The 16,269-nt window shown below is 48.0% G+C and overlaps 1 protein-coding gene across 6 annotated transcripts in view; it reads left to right on the forward strand.

Moving 5' to 3' along the window:
- plekhg4b (pleckstrin homology domain containing, family G (with RhoGef domain) member 4B) overlaps positions 1–16,269 on the forward strand; it is a 320,410-nt gene that overhangs the window by 253,440 nt on the left and 50,701 nt on the right. For all 6 annotated transcript variants that reach the window (XM_085989108.1, XM_085989111.1, XM_085989113.1 and 3 more), the window contains one exon: positions 7,339–7,432. In XM_085989108.1, coding sequence (XP_085845234.1) covers positions 7,339–7,432 — 94 coding nt within the window. The remainder of the gene's footprint in view (positions 1–7,338; positions 7,433–16,269) is intronic.

Consider the following 16,269-nt stretch of genomic DNA (forward strand, 5'->3'; position numbering starts at 1 on the left):
TTAGCCCTTATCCTTAAATTATGTCCTCTAGTTCTGTTCTCACCCGCCAAGGGAAACATTCCTTCTGCATCCAGTCTGTCTAGACCTGTCAGAATTTTATACACTTCTATGAGGTCCCCTCTCAATCTTCTAAACTCCAGTGTGTACATCCCTAAACTACATAGTCTCTCCTCATAGGTCATTCCCGCCATTCCTGGTATCAGCCTGGTGAATCGCCGCTGCACCCCCTCCATGGCAAGAACATCCTTCCTCAGATGAGGCGACCAAAACTGTACACAGTACTCGAGGTGTGGTCTCACCAGTGCCCTGTACAGCTGCAGCAAGGTATCCCTGTTCCTGTATTCTAACCCTTTTGCTATGAAGGCCAGCATACCGTTTGCCTTCTTGACCGCCTGTTGCACCTGCATGCTCGCCTTCAGTGACTGGTGTACAAGAACACCCAGGTCTCTCTGTACTTCCCCCTCTCCCAATCTATTGCCATTTAAATAATAATTTGCCCTCCCGTTCCTGCACCCAAGGTGGATAACTTCGCACTTGTCCACATTATAGTGCATCTGCCATTTATCCGCCCAATCGCCCAGTCTGTCCAAATCGCTCTGGAGCTTCCTGGTCTCTTCCTCTGAGCCCACCCCCCCTCCTAGTTTAGTGTCGTCTGCAAATTTGGAAATGCTGCATCCGACTCCCTGATCCAGGTCATTAATGTAAATTGTGAACAGCTGGGGGCCCAGGACAGATCCCTGTGGTACCCCACTTGTTACTGCCTGCCATTCAGAAAATGAGCCGTTTATTCCAACTCTCTGTTTTCTATCTGACAGCCAGTTCCCTATCCACGCCAAAACTTTCCCCTTTATCCCATGAGCCTCAATTTTCCATGCTAATCTTTTATGTGGGACCTTATCGAAGGCCTTTTGGAAGTCCAGGTACACCACATCTACTGGCTCTCCCCCATCTATTCTACCAGTTACTCCCTCAAAAAATTCCAATAGATTAGTCAAGCACGATTTACCCTTTGTAAATCCATGTTGACTCTGTCCTATCCTGTCCCCATTTGCTAAGTGCTCCGCTATTTCATCCTTAATGATGGACTCCAGCATTTTGCCCACAACTGATGTAAGGCTTACAGGTCTGTAATTACCTGCTTTTTCCCTACCCCCCTTTTTTGAATAGTGGGGTAACGTTAGCTACCCTCCAATCCATCGGCACTGTTCCCGAGTCTAATGAATTCTGAAAAATCATCCTTAGTGCATCCGCTATCTCTAGGGCCACCTCCTTCAGTACCCTAGGATGCATGTTATCAGGCCCTGGGGATTTGTCCACCTTCAATCCCTTTAGCTTCCTTAACACCATATCCTTAGAGATATTGATTTGCGTCAGTTCCTCCTTTGCCAATGTCCCTATTTTTCCCGATATCCCAGGGAGGTTTTTTGTGTCTTCCTTCGTAAAGACTGACCCAAAGGGATAAACAGGACGATTCCACAATCGGAAGCTCCTAGCAGGGATCATCATTCACAGGGAGTGCATCACCTTCTCTTTCTTCTTAGGCAGCCCCTCGGAATCGAGGATGCCTTGCTTCCACATTATAAATGAGTTCTCAGGTGACTGATGAGTCCAATGCGGGACCTACAGTCTCTGTCACAGGTGGGGCAGATGGTGGTTGAAGGGGCGGGTGGGTGGGGTGCTTGGGTTGACGTGCGCTCATTGCGCTGCCTGCACTTGGCTTCCGCTTGCTCTCGGCGAAGAGACTCGAGGTGTTCGGCGCCTTCCCGGATGCTTCTCCTTCACTTTGTGCAGTCTTGGGCCAGGGATTCCCAGGTGTCGGTGGGGATGTTACACTTTTTCAAGGAGGCTTTGAGGGTGTCCTTGAAGCGTTTCCTCTGCCCACCTGGGGCTCTCTTGCTGTGTTGGAGTTCCGAGTAGAGCGCTTGGTTTGGGAGTCTCACATCGGGCATACGGACAATGTTAAATCATTGATACACAAAGTCTGTTGGCATAGTCGATTTGTACTGGCATAGTAATGCTGCAGGCTTCAGGATAAGGCAGCTGGCACAGGGAGTTAGCTGGGTGAGGATTCTCAGGGGCTATCCTACCTTGGCTAGGGATCACAACTGGAGCGGGTGATAGTGTACTTCCATTTTTCCTCTTGTTTCCGTTTGCCTCTCTCTTTGTACGGAGGTGTGCTGTGGAATATTTGGGACAGGGGAGAAAGATTCCTTCAATTGTTTCCCTTCCTCACCTCAGTATAGACTTGCATGGATGAACCAGAATGGGTGAGGAACCTCTGTGCACCAGAAGTTACTTGTTTTGTTTACCGAAACGTAAACTGGCAAAGAGTGTAACTTGCACCAGAAGAAGTCCCTAACAACAACAGCCACAATAGTAACGGTATGTTTAGATAACCAGAGCAGAAGAAATACAGATGTGCTGGCTCCATCAACCAATGACGTTAATTGCCTTGTTCCAAAGTGGCCATGTAGGAAACATCTGTGACTTGGATTCATTTCACTGCTTCAGAAAACAGAGGTAGCAAATGAAACACAAACTAAACGAGTGAAAGTCAAGGGAAAGAAACAAGTAATCGTGTATTGGACAGCAAGTCTTTGACTTGCCAATTCTTGACTATTGGGAAGCATCAAAGTAAATGTTTTGATAGTTATTTGAGTTTTTTTGCTGTGGGGTTTGAACAAAGACCAATCTGCATTCAACAAACCCAACTTTAGCTTCAACAATAGAAGTCAATAATAAATAAACTAGTCAGCTTAAAGCCTTATTACCTGTGCTTCAGAACACCGCTACCTCCACCACCTAGAAGGAGAAGGGCAGCAGGTGCATGGGAACACCATCACCTCCAAGTTCCCCTCCAAGTCACACACCAACCCAACTTGGACATATGTCGCCGATCCTTCATCGTCACTGGGTCAAAATCCTGGAACTCCCTCCCTAATAGCACTAGGGGAAAACCATCACCGCACAGACTACAACGGTTCAAGAAGGCGGCCCACCACCACCTTTTCAAGAGCAATTAGGGACGTGCAATAAATGCTAGCCTTGCCAGCGATGCCCACATCCTGAAAAACAATTTTTTTTAAATGAACTACCTCTGGTTGACCTGAGCATTGTAAATCTGAAAAGAAAAATGTATTACAGATTTACTTTGACAAGCAGGTATTCTTTGCACTTCACTTCACCCATTTAGAGATTTCTTTGCCAGGGAAATAACCTCAGCAAATTGGAGATCAAGGAGCTAAGGCATTTCTGTACTCACACAAAACAAAGTACAACCTGCGAACAGAAAGCAGGAAGAAAGAACAAATGTACTTCCATTAACCACACAGAAATGGATATCATCGATTCAGTTCCCCCAGCAAAGGCTCTCAAACAAAAAAAGCATTTGTGTTTTTTTTTACAGCCCTTTCAAACACTTTCTGGCATAGAGTAAGATTTTCCTGCAAAACTTGGCACAGTCAGCTCAGGATGTATGCAGTCAGTCAGATATTTTAGTGCGGGCTATGAGGGAAGGTAAATGCAGCACAGAGATTTCTTTCCGATTCCTTTTTCCTTTCTCATCAGCATGAGTAGCTGACACTTCAGTGCAGTACTGGGGGAGTGCTGCACTGTCAGAGCTGCCGTCTTTTGGATGAGATGTTAAACTGAGACCCCCAATCTGCCCTCCCAGGTGGACGGTAAAGATCTCAGGCCACTATTCAAAGAAGGGCAGGGGAGTTCTCCCGGTGTCCTGGCCAATATTTATCTCTCAACCAACATCACTAAAACAACAGATTAACTGGCCATTTATCTCATTGTTGTTTGTGGACCTTGCTGCGCACAAATTGGCTGCTGTTTTTCCTGCATTACAATAGTGACTACGCTTCTAAAAGTACTTCATTGGCTGTGAAGTGCTTTGGCACTTCCTGGGGTTGACACATGGGCTGGGATCTTACCTGAAGAGGTGCGTTGGAGGCGGGACTGCTGCCTTTCGGGTTCTAGTCCCACCCCCAGTGACGTCCGACGCACAGACACTATTTTGCATCAATTGGCCTTGTTAAGCCCGCCCTGCGGGCTTGCCGGCCAATTAAGAGAAAGCGGGTGTCAGATGACGTCAGTTGATGACGCGTCATCTGCCGGTTTTCTTAAAGGGGCCACCACCATTTCTTTTTGACAGATGATTTTTTCAGTGTTTGACAGCATTGAGTGACTGCAGACACTGACATTCACTGTATAAAGGTGAGCCCTTGCACCCAGGCTCACCAGAGACTCTCTCCTTAGGCTAAAACAGATGGCAGCTGCAGGTGAGGTTACAGAAGCGATCTGTCACTAGTGAGCGAGGGTCTCCCAATGAGGTGGAACTACACAAATACTTCAAAGCTTGTCATGTACAGAAAATTCTAAACACATTAAAAATGACTTTTCCAACATTTTCTTACCTCTGCAACTCACCAGTGTCCCATTGGATCCTTCACACCACTTCTGCAGCTGTCACCTATACACAAACATTACAGTAGACCCACAGCACGCCACACTTACCCTGGCAGGGTTTCCCGACATCGGGAAGCCCGCAGTAGAAGTGTCAAAATTGGAAACAGCCTCTTAATTGCCTGTTAACTACCTGTTAACAAGCAGTTAAGTGGCTATAATCCTCTTCCTGCCGCTAGGAGTCAGGTCCCTGCGAAGATTGATTGGAGGCGGGTTGGAAGCGGGTTCGGGACCCGCTGCCAATCTTTTTGCTTTTGCCAGCAGTCCCGCCTCCAAACCCAACCCCTGAGCGCCGGCAAAATCGCCCCCATGAAGTATGGTTCCTTGGGAAAAAAACTGGGGGGAATCTGGTACACAGCCTTAGCAAGTGGGCCATCAGGAAAGGAGGGGAGGGAAAATATTTAATATTACTGGGCCTTTAAAGAAAACATAATAATGAACTGAACTGAGCCATACCTAAGACATTATCTACACTATTATTCCTTGAATCCAACAAAGTGTCAGACAGCATGCCAAATTCCCTTCGAAAAGAATGAACCTCATGATTAATCATAAAATACAATATGTAGTTGGCTCTTAAGGGACAGAAACGGGGTGGGCGGGCAGCTAAAATTGGCCGAGAGACTTGCCCACCGACATTGCACCACTCCCACTGTTTTCTATTTTAGCCTGCTATTCTGAGCAGGCAGCAAGGACGCCCGCCTGAAGCCAGCCGGGTCCCTCTTTCAATATGCAGATTGGGGTCCAATGATGTAATTGGGACCCGATTGCAATTTTAACTGTTGGCCTGAGCGGGGAGGACGTTGTGACTTCCTGCCAGGAAAGAAGAGGAGTCTGAGCCAGAAGAGGCCCAAAAAAGTAATTTTATATCAATTCCAGAAAGAGCAGGAGTATCTCCGCTGGGCCCCACAAGGAATGGTTAGCCATCCCCCTGCCCCAGACTAGCCCCCCACCCAACAGCTACATCCCCTGTGGCCGATCATGAGGCCCCCCTGATGCCCCTTCCCCTCAACTGACCTGAATGCCAGGAGCCGGGCCCGCTGGTAACTGACCAGGGGCGTGCAGATGAGGGCCCAAGCTTCACGCTGGCGAGGTTGGCGGGGGTTTGCCGTTCGCCCCCGCCCCCCACAACCCCTCCCCCCACTTTCCTGGTAAAAATCGGAGCTTTAATGTCCCAGGGCCGACGAGGGATGGCCAATAAATGCAGCCTTGACATCATCGCCCACATCCCAAAAATAAATATAAAAATAAATCCTGTAATCCCATGTAAGAAAAATAGAATTTGACACCTTCACTTATCATAAACGAAAGCCTCATAATAAACGGATAACATTGCAAAATATGATCCCAAAATGTAATGAGAATGGAATTTGATTATGCAGCTTTTGCAAGATTGATGGGTGATATTGCTGGACTGGTCGGTTTTAATATATTGTAAGGTAATAACATGGTGATATCAATCAATTTTTACAGCCTATTTAACAACAGTAGATCATGAGCCTGAATCATAGGGGAAAAAAAACCTGCGATTCAAAGCACAGCAGAGCATGCTTGGAAATGTGCAGGAAGCTCCACTGTAATCTTTGTTTGGTTTCCATGTGTTGTCATCACAGTTCTGACCTTTACAAGAGGCAGAGAGTAAACAACAAGGTTCTTCTGTTTTTGAAGATTTTGTCGTGGGCACTAGTTTTATTAGTCATCTTTCCCTACACTGAAAGATGCCAATAGCCTCACTCAGATATGTGAAGTGCCGGCATTTTGTTGGAGGCTTTGCCTCTTCTCATCACGGTCTTCAGGTCAAGGAGCTGCTATGCTATTACGGTTTGACAGATACGTTGGTAGGTCGGGGTAGCATGTGTTGGTGGAACAAAACCCTCCTCCAGTTCCTGCTGTCTTCCACAGTAACCTGTGTGAATCACATTGATCCGTGCCACGCACCCGTCAGATTTTGTACAGCCACTGAGTTTCAATAGGTAACCACATTTTTGCTCCAGGGGTTGCCATGCTGAGGTATTTATTGCTGTGGTGGAAGCAGATTCAATAGTAACTTTCAAAAGGGAATTGGATAAATACTTGAAAAGAAAAAAATTGCAGGGCTACAGGGAAAGAGCAGGGGAGTAGGACTAATCGGATAGCTCTTTCAAAGTGCCAGTACAAGCACAGTGGGTCGAATGGCCTCCTTCTGTGTTGAAAGATTCAATGGGGGAAAATTGACCCTTTGGGATGCTAACGTTGCCGGAGCGCTAATTTTAGTGCCCCAAAAAAGTCCTCTCTGTCCCAGGCAATTGACTGGTTAGCTCCCTACTTCCGTGCGGTTTGATGGGAGGCCATAACTAATCTTTCGCAATCGGGATTAAAGCCAATTGTTGGCAATCCACCCGGAAACGCGCGGGGTACTTTTAACTTTTATCTCCGGTTGGGAAACGGGTAACAGCGAATTGACTGCCCGCTTTACACCCTGCCTGATTGAAGTCAACAGAAAAGAGATTCGGGCGAGGTGTAAAAACAACTCCCAAATCGCTATCACCTGTTTTTCGGCTGCAGATGAAATTTAAAAGGACCCACGCATGGCGGAATCCTATCCTGGGGCAGAATCCCAGAAAATCCAGACAAACTCACTCTCTGAAGGGGGAGAGTTCTTAATTATATCTCAAAATTAGGGGGTGTACAATGTTCCAACTTTATAGCTACCAGGCCACCAATGGGCACAGAAACAACATGGCAAACATTACATGTGACACAAACATCTTGAAATGAATACACCAACAGAAGGTTTGGGGGAGATTAAATATGAGCACAGATTGAAATCTGAAATTGACTGAATTTAAACTGAGCTTAACTTTTAATTGTGTGGTTTGTTCATTGCAGGAAGGAAGTGCGTGAGCTTGGACTGACCATATTAGTGGACGCTCGCAGATGTCCGCCCGCCCTCACCCTCTTCAAAGCTTTTACTGCACTGCAGGTGAGCCATCAGTGAAAACCTGACGAGATCAGGGAAGTGACTCTCCATTCATTGCTAACAACGCCAGGTTATATCTGAGCCCTTTATGTTAAAGTGTCAGTGCCACCTAACTTTTCACTCTGAATTGACAATCGCCTAATTCAATTTATCCTTTGAATGAACTTATTTACATCTTACCTCATTTATCAGTCAGTTGCAATCTTTTCCAATTTCTCTCCTCCTTGTATTGATTATATGGATCGTAGGAAAAGTTAGACAAGACCAAGGTTCATCTAGTTTGCCTTCTACCATCCTGGTAGTCGGATGATACAATAATGGAGTTGTTGACTAATCATAGTAATCAATCTCTATCAATTAGTCTCCAACAGACCCAGACATGACATGAGGAAAACCCCAGTGATGGAAAGCTTTAGGAACCATGGGGGAGAAATTGGGTGCCTTTGCGCCTCCCATTAGCGTCTCCAGGGGCGCCAACAGGGCACTACCGGCTTAGCGGTCGGGAGTGGCGCTAGTACCGACGCCCGCGAGATTGAGCTGGAGGTTTGCGGCGGCAGTAACCACTAGCGCCACGATCTCCTGCGCCCGGAGATCGTGACGTTGTCCGGGTGTGCAGCGCCCCGGCTCAGAAATTCACTCTCGCCCCCTGCCTGAGCGCCTGCCGTTAGCAACGACAGGTACAGGAGGCGGTTTGCAGCCGGATGAGCGCTGGAGAAGCGCTATATAAAGGGGTCAACTTCCGGGGTTTCTTTATCGGCAAACAATGCTGCCTTGTCAGTTTGACACAAGCAGACAGGCGTTTTGACCCATTCGACCGTTTTCAACTTGAAGGAGTATTCTGGCGGAGAAAAATGTATCACTTTCATTTGGGCTACATTTGATAGTGCAACATTTCCATCATTTAATGGGGGCTGTACTGGCGCAGGGCCTCGCCCTCCAGCTTCACCGTCAGAGGCAGCGGAGGCAGAGAGAAAGATTGCAAAATGTGGCCAGAGGGAGGAGGGCCAACAGGGCTCTCAACAGGAGACCTTACCCTCCCAGAGTATTCCGGGAGTGTTGAATCCGTGAATCTTAAGGTATGGTGTTCTTCAATAAATAGACGGAGACTGCAGATCAACAATCAACAGGATGAGGGTAGTCTAAAAAACTAACAGTACAGATGCCTGCTCAAAGCTTATATACAGGTGTGGTCACTGCTGGTACTACAGTATACAGGAGCTGTAAAAGTAGTTCTCTCTTAAAGGTACATACACTACAGGCAGCACTTCTCCTACATTCATCTCTCAGAGGAGCAGTGCCTTAGAAGGCTCTGCTTCAGCAAGGAGGTGGTCACAGAGCTTTGCCTCCTCCTGCAGCCAGACCTCCAGCCTCAGCTCAGGACCAGGACGTCTCTCTCAGTGGCAGTGAAGGTCACAGTCGCTCTCAATTTCTACGACAGCAGCTCCTTTCAGGCTTCAACAGGGGATATTGCAAACATTTCACAGTTCGCTGTCCATTGCTGCATCCGGGAGGTAACAGACGCTCTCTACAGAAGGAGAAGGGAGTACATCTCATTCCCCATGACCAGAGAGAAACAGGATGAACGCTCATGTAGCTTTGCAAGGATAGCCATTGACTACACCCATGTGGCATTGCAGGCACCTCATCACAATGCAGAGGTGTTCTGCAACCGCAAAGGCTACCACTCTCTGAACGTTCAGTAGGTGTGCGACCACAGACAGCGCATCCTCGCCGTCAATGCCCGCTATCCTGGCAGCAGCCACGATGCATTCATCCTGCGACAGACCGGTGTCCCAGCACTGTTCCACCCACCAGATGACGCTCATGGCTGGCCGCTCAGAGACAAGGGTTATCCACTCGCCACCTGGCTGATGACACCCCTCCGCAACCCCAACACTCCTGCTCAGCACGCATACAAGTAAATACTGTGGCTACAAGAGCAGGCCAGAGGCTGGGAATTCTGCGGCGAGTGTCTCACCTCCTGACTCCCCAAAGCCTTTCCACCATCTACAAGACACAAGTCAGGAGTGTGATGGAATACTCTCCACTTGCCTGGATGAGTGCAGCTCCAACAACACTCAAGAAGCTCGACACCATTCAGGATAAAGCAGCCCGCTTGATTGGCACACTGTGGCTGCAGTGTGTACCATCTACAAGATGCACTGCAGCAACTCGCCAAAGCTCCTTCAACAGCACCTTCCAAACCCGCGACCTCTACCACTTAGAAGGACAAGGGCAGCAGACGCATGGGAACATCACCACCTACAAGTTCCCCTCCAAGCCACACACCATCCTGACTTGGACCTGTATCGCCGTTCCTTCACTGTCGCTGGGCCAAAATCCTGGAACTCCCTTCCTAACAGCATTGTGGGTGTACCTACACCATATGGACTGCAGCGGTTCAAGAAGGTGGGTCACCACCATCTTCTCAAGGGCAATTAGGGATGGGCACTAAATGCAGGCCTAGCCAGCCAGCGACGCCCACATCCCATCAATGAATAAAAAAAAAAAAATGACAGCCATAGTGCCACCAGGTACCTGATTGAACAGACTATCGGGGTGCTAAAGCAATGGTTCCGCTGCCTTGACCGCTCTGGAGGAGCCTTGCACTACTCCCCTGATCGAGTCTCCCTTTTTATCATTGTGTGCTGCATGCTACACAACCTGGCCATTCTGAGGGCCCAGCCATTGCCACCAGGGATTGCAGGTCCACCTCAGGAGGAGAAGAGGGAGAGGAGGAGGAGGTGGAGGAGGAGGATGAAGAGGAGGAGCAACAGCAATGGAGGAGGGAGCCACTCAATCTTGCTTCTGCAAGGGCCGTGCGTAAGCGCCTCATTACACAGCACTTCCAATAAATAATATATCACATGGCGTTTGCGCAGCACAACCACATCATTACATCCAGCTCATAGCCCCTATCATCGGGCAAAGGTCAAATGAGAAACATCACAAAATGTGCAACATCAAATTAACAATTTATTATCGAACGCAACTTTCTCTTATGAAACACAACTACTGTATTCATAAAGAAACACAACAATATATTTACAAACACATCCAATTTATTAACACACACTACCCCCATTTGCTAATAAAGTATTCTTTACTCCCCCTTCTTCCATGATTTCCCTTCCCCCTTTAGTTCCCCCCTTCCCACCCTACTGCTCCTCTGTAATGTGGCCCCAGTGGCTGCAGCAAGGCTGGTGGAAGGCTGCTGAGTCTGGGAGCCAGAGACTGCAGATGGCCTTGCAGGACGCCCTCGACCAGCTCTGGGCCTGAAAGGCCTGGCTACAGACTGCACCACCTCAGCATGGACGGCAGCAGTCAGGGATGGCTGGGTTACAGGCTGCGACAAGTGCAATGGCAGAGTGGCAGTGGTGGGAGCAGGAATGCTGTCATCCTGAGAGAGGACAGCAGCTTCCTGCTCGACCGACACACTGCCACTCCCCTGGGGCAGAACCTTAGCATCCGGAGCAATCTGCTCGAGCACAGATTGCTGGCCTGCTGCGGCACTGTGAGATCCCCGGTGGACTGTGGGTGACCCAGCAAAGATGGCAGCAGTCAGCGCTTGCGTGGCATCCATCTGAGACTGCATGAGAGCAGTTTGAGATTGCATGCCAGCAACCACTGACTCCATTACAACACTAAGCCATTGCGTTGCTTCAGCCTGTGCTGCAATAGCTGCTGCCACCTCACCCATGACACGCAGCATGAGGTCTGGGTCCCCACAGTCTCTCTGCGAGTCAACCATCCTCTGCAAACTGCCAAGGATGGGCTCGATGGTGTGCACAGAGATGAGTGCAATGCTGGAAGCGGACTCCGCCACGCTCCTAGCCAGTGCATCCATGCTCTCGGGCACCCTTGCCATTGCACCCATGAGCTCGGTGTGCATGCCCATCGCCCGTGTGGTCATTGCCTCCACATCGAGGTCCTCATCTGAATCCTGTGCAGCAAAACTCACGTGCAAACTCACCCTCCGGGGAGATGGCCCCCATGCTTCCCTTTCCCTGTGGCATTGCTGCAGCCCGCTGGGTCCTGGTGTTTCACCCACATCAGACCCATGTACTAGGCTTCCCTCCAGCGATCGCGTCGCCCCCATTATCAGACCTCTCGCCCTCGGGAGGCACAGGCAGTGAGGCTCTGGTTTGTTCTTCCTCCTCCTCTCCCGTGTCGCTGCCACTGGGAGGCTGAGGGACAGGCTGGTCATGTGGTGGCTGATTATCTGAAAGCATAAAGGCACAAGAGTGGGGTTAAGGTCAGGGGAGGGGGAGCAGGAAGGGAGCAAGGTATGGAAAGTGAGAAAGGCTTGTGATGTGAGGGGGAAGTGGTATGAGAGAAGAGGGCGAGGTGATGAAAATACCATTGTTGTCCCCAAGGGGGTCGACGTCTCCAACGGCCACAGTTCCCATGACCTGGGCGGCAATGATGCGGCCCACTTGCTCCTCCAGGTCTGTAAGGGGGTGCTGGTCCGCCTCACCTCCTCCTGTTCTTACTGCTCCCTCTTGTTGTGAGCAAGCTGGGCCTGCAGGGAAAAGGAAAGCATGTGAGTGAGTGTGCAGCCATGTGTTTGGCATATGTGCCTACCATAGTTGAATGGCTGTCAATGTATGCTAGGCGTGAGACGTGCATGTCACTTTTAATAGGTGGGCATAGTTGGTGGGTGAGTGTTGGGGATGTGGTGATTTATACAGGGTGCGCACAGAATGAGGTTGAGATGGTGGCATATGTAGTGTATGTAACCGTCTACCTTTAAGAGACTATTGTATGTAACCGTTCACCTTTAAGAGAACTATTTTAGGTGTGGCACTACTTGTTTGGCTTCTGTATACGGTAATACCGACGGTGACCACACCGGTATATAAGTGCTGTGGCATGATTTATAGGGCAGATTCGCCCTGACCTTCGAATAGTAAAGTCCTGTTGTATGTTACTCCTGAAGTCTGTGTCGTAATTAACTGCACAACCCACAGACTTTACAGCATATAGAGGCTTTTGAAGCATCTACTCACCCTGGCCACCCGAGTGAGGTCGTTGAATTTCTTCCGGCACTGTGTGGGAGTTCTGGGGACCGCACTTCTGGCCGACATGTGCTGGGTAACCACCCTCCACATCCTCCTAAAGGCCTGTGGCAATGGCCTCCTGCCAGTGTCCAGGGAGAGCACTGCCCATCGGCGTTCCACAGCCGCGATCAGAGCCTCCAAGGCGTGGTCACTGAACCGGCTCTCTCTCTCTCTGGGCCTCTGATTAGCCATCAGTTGCTTGAATGAAGGCTTGCAGCTCCTTGCAGGCCCAGTTCACAAGCCACAATGATCACAGTGAGGCTGTGCAGCATGATTGAACCTCCCCTTTAAGAACTGGAAGGCGCCGGTTTGTCTGAGGACTCTCTAATTGACAGCGCCGGAACTTGATTAGCGCTCTGAAGGTAACAACCCTGCTCTGCGACATTAGCGCTCTAAGAGAAGTGTGTAGCGCTTGATTTAGCGCTCCACTTTCCTCTTGGGGCGCTAAAACTCAATTTCACGTTCACCGGCACTAATTAGCACCGGGAGCTAAAAATTTGCGCTTAGGCGATGTTAGCGCCCCAAAATGGTCGATATCGAATTTTCTCCCCCCACAGGTCCAAACTCACCTGTTCTTCCCCAGTGTGCCACACTTACCACATGTCATGTCTCAAATTACTCATCACTGTGTACTTTCTGAAAGAAATCTACCTAATTTGCATTTGAATGAATCAACATTATCTGTTTCCATCATCTCCCTAGGGAACCTGTTCCATAGAATGACCACTTGCACACTGAAATAATGGGCCGTAACTTGCGGCCCCTACGGGTGCGTACGAGGTGCGCACACGCCCGTAGGGGGCCGCGCAAGTTCCGGGTTTAGCTATGCGTTGCGTATGCGCTAAAACCCGGAACTTGCAATCTGTCAAGATCCAACGCATTCCCGGGAAATGGGCCTCCGCGGGCAGAGAGTTGCACTATTTGCCCTACTTCTGCCCAGCGAATGCCCGTGAAATTCTTGCGCCTGGTAAAAGCAGGCATAAGGCCTGCTTTTGCCAGTGAAAGTTTTAAAAAACAGGAAAAAAAAATGTTATCAATAATTTCTACATTAAAAAATTTGGTAAGTTTATTTTACCAATAAGGCAAGTTTATTTTTAGCCCCTTTAAAACATGTAAATGTATTTTTCAAAAAATTAAATTTTTGTTTTAAATATTTAATTAAATCCCATTTTAATTAATTTTAAATATGTGATTTTTAAAAATGTATTTGGTGTCTAGGTGTATTTTTTTTTGGGTATTCCTATTCATGCTTATGGAGATTCCGTACGTACGCATGTATGGGGATTCCCTTCTTTCATTCGTTGGGCCGGCCCACGTGATCCCAGGGGCACTCGCGAACCGCCTGCGCCCCTGGGATACGTGGGCATCTGCCCGCAGTTACCTGGGGAGGCCCAGGACCGCGAGTCTCCGTAGATCCCGAGGCCAATGTTTCCGCAGATTATTTTCAATATATCTCTGTTCAAGTGCAGGCCATGTCCTCTGGTTCTACTGTTCTGGACAAGTTGAAACAGCCAGTTGTTATCTAGTCGTGTGGGTTACAATCCCTCACCAAAGGGTGTGTGTGTTTTCACAGTTGGTGAATCTCATTCTTACTTGAATTCTAGCAGGGACCATCAGGAAACCTGCCTGACTGTCTTTCCACTTCCAAGAGTGCCATAGTGTAGTTAGGTGTCAGCCGTGGCTTAGTGGGTAGCACTCTTATCTCCGAGTCAGAAGGTTTTGAGTTCAAGCCCCACACCAGAGACGTGAACACAAGGCTGACACTCCAGTGCAGTGCTGAGGGAGTGCTGCACTGTCAGAGGTGCCGTCTTTCGGATGAGATGTTAAACCGAGGCCCCATCTGCCCTCTCAGGTGGACGTAAAAGATCCCATGGCACTATTTCGAAGAAGAGCAGGGGAGTTAACCCTGGTGTCCTGCCAATACTTATCCCTCAATCAACATCACTAAAACAGGTTGTTTGGCCATTGTCACATTGTTATTTGTGGGAGCTTGCTGTGCACAAATTGGCTGCTGTGTTTTCTACATTACAACAGTGACTACACTTCAAAAAAGGTAATTCATTGGCTGTAAAGTGCTTTGGGATGTGTTGCTGTTGTGAAAGGTGCTGTATAAATGCAAGCCTTTTTTAAATTTACTGGGTTAGTAATAAACAGGCCTGGACCAATAATCCAGAGAAATATTGTTCTGGTCATTATGTGTAGCGACATTAAACACATTAAAATAAAAACATGTTTTTAATAACACCACACATTGTGGGAACAGTTCCTTCCACATATTAACAACATATCTGAAAGTACTGCTTGTCTTAACGGTTTTGTGCCTTGTATTATGAAGTTGGATTTTCTGTTTTTCAAATGTGTATTTATATAAAATCCAGTAACATTACAGCAGAAATAACCAATCAAGCCCATAAGAAATTATTTTTAGCTCCTGATGTTTGAATATAGCTGTGCGAGGTGAAGGTGAGGAGTAGGAGAGAGGGGAGAGAGTTGAGGTTTGGATCATATTGCCCAAGATTGTTACCAAAATTAATTTTGGGAACTTGGCTGTTCACATCTATAATCTTTTACAATGTGTGTGTATTTGGTCTTTGCCTCTTATTTCTGTTTTGATATTTTTGTGTTCTGGTTAGCTATTTGTGTCTGGTCTCGTTTCTCTCTGTCTCTCTTGCACATTTATTATTGTTTTTTTAATCCCAGACTCACTCTTGTTTATCTTTTGGTGCATTCTTCTTCAGCTGGCCCATAATGCTCTTGTCCTTTTTTCCTCTCTCCTGATATCGCTCCACATTAATTTATTTGTGCATTGGAAACTGGGAACTGGGGCTCCCTCTGATGGCAGAGTTGGTAAACGTGTGTAGTACTTGAAAGGTCCCAGGTTTGATTCCTGGTCTGTGCTGAGTTAGCGGACCTCAGTTAGGGGGGTTGGGGGATGAGGGCAGGCAGCGGCAGGGGCGATGCAATTGGCCTCAGTTTACCTGGGCAGATCCTGACTCAATGACCCCCACTGGAAGGTATGTGGGGGTACTGTTCGCTTTGGGCCCGTGCGGGGCAAACTAAGGGTTGCAGTTATACACCCCACCCGATTTTCCTTTCCATTGACCTCACCTGCCAAGGACTCACCCTTGCTATGTGTGGACATCGGGTGAGAATGGGATTGGGCTCGACTGTATGATTCCCCTGTGGTTGAATAGCTGATTGACACTCGCTGTCTGTGAGGGATGGCCGTGTGGGCTAGGTACTGGAGGGAGACTCATGGATGAATCACTACCTTCAGATGAAATGGAGTACAAAAATCGTAAACCCCCCTTTGGATAATGTATGGGGCCTCATTGCTCACTGTTGTTGATATTAAACATTGAAAATGTAGCTGAGGCAGTTCCTAATTGTGATTTGTGTTCTAACATGCACAATCTGCAGAATTATAAAGATGAGAAAAGGAGCACATTGAATTGAATTCATGTTGAGTTGGGTTTCCAATTATCTCTGTATATTCTAGTCAGGTACATTATACAAACACACCATGCATTTACAGTCTAGTGCAACGTTTCCATTTCACCTTAGGAAACCTGGAGTTCACCATATTCTTTGATGAACTCTTTATTTTTGGCTACCTTGCTATTACTCCAATACTTATATGGTGATGGTCATGTCAAAGCTTCCTCCTTAAAAGAAGGAAGGCTCTTTACCCAAGTTGCATTCTGGTTATGAGTTGCACAGTTCAAAGGTCAGTGCACCATTCAGATCTGTTCAATCAATCTCGGCCCACAAACCTGTTAC

This window comes from Somniosus microcephalus, chromosome 5, assembly GCF_052327205.1.
Source record: "Somniosus microcephalus isolate GS21.2 chromosome 5, FLI_Smic_1.0, whole genome shotgun sequence".
Lineage (NCBI taxonomy): Eukaryota > Metazoa > Chordata > Chondrichthyes > Squaliformes > Somniosidae > Somniosus > Somniosus microcephalus.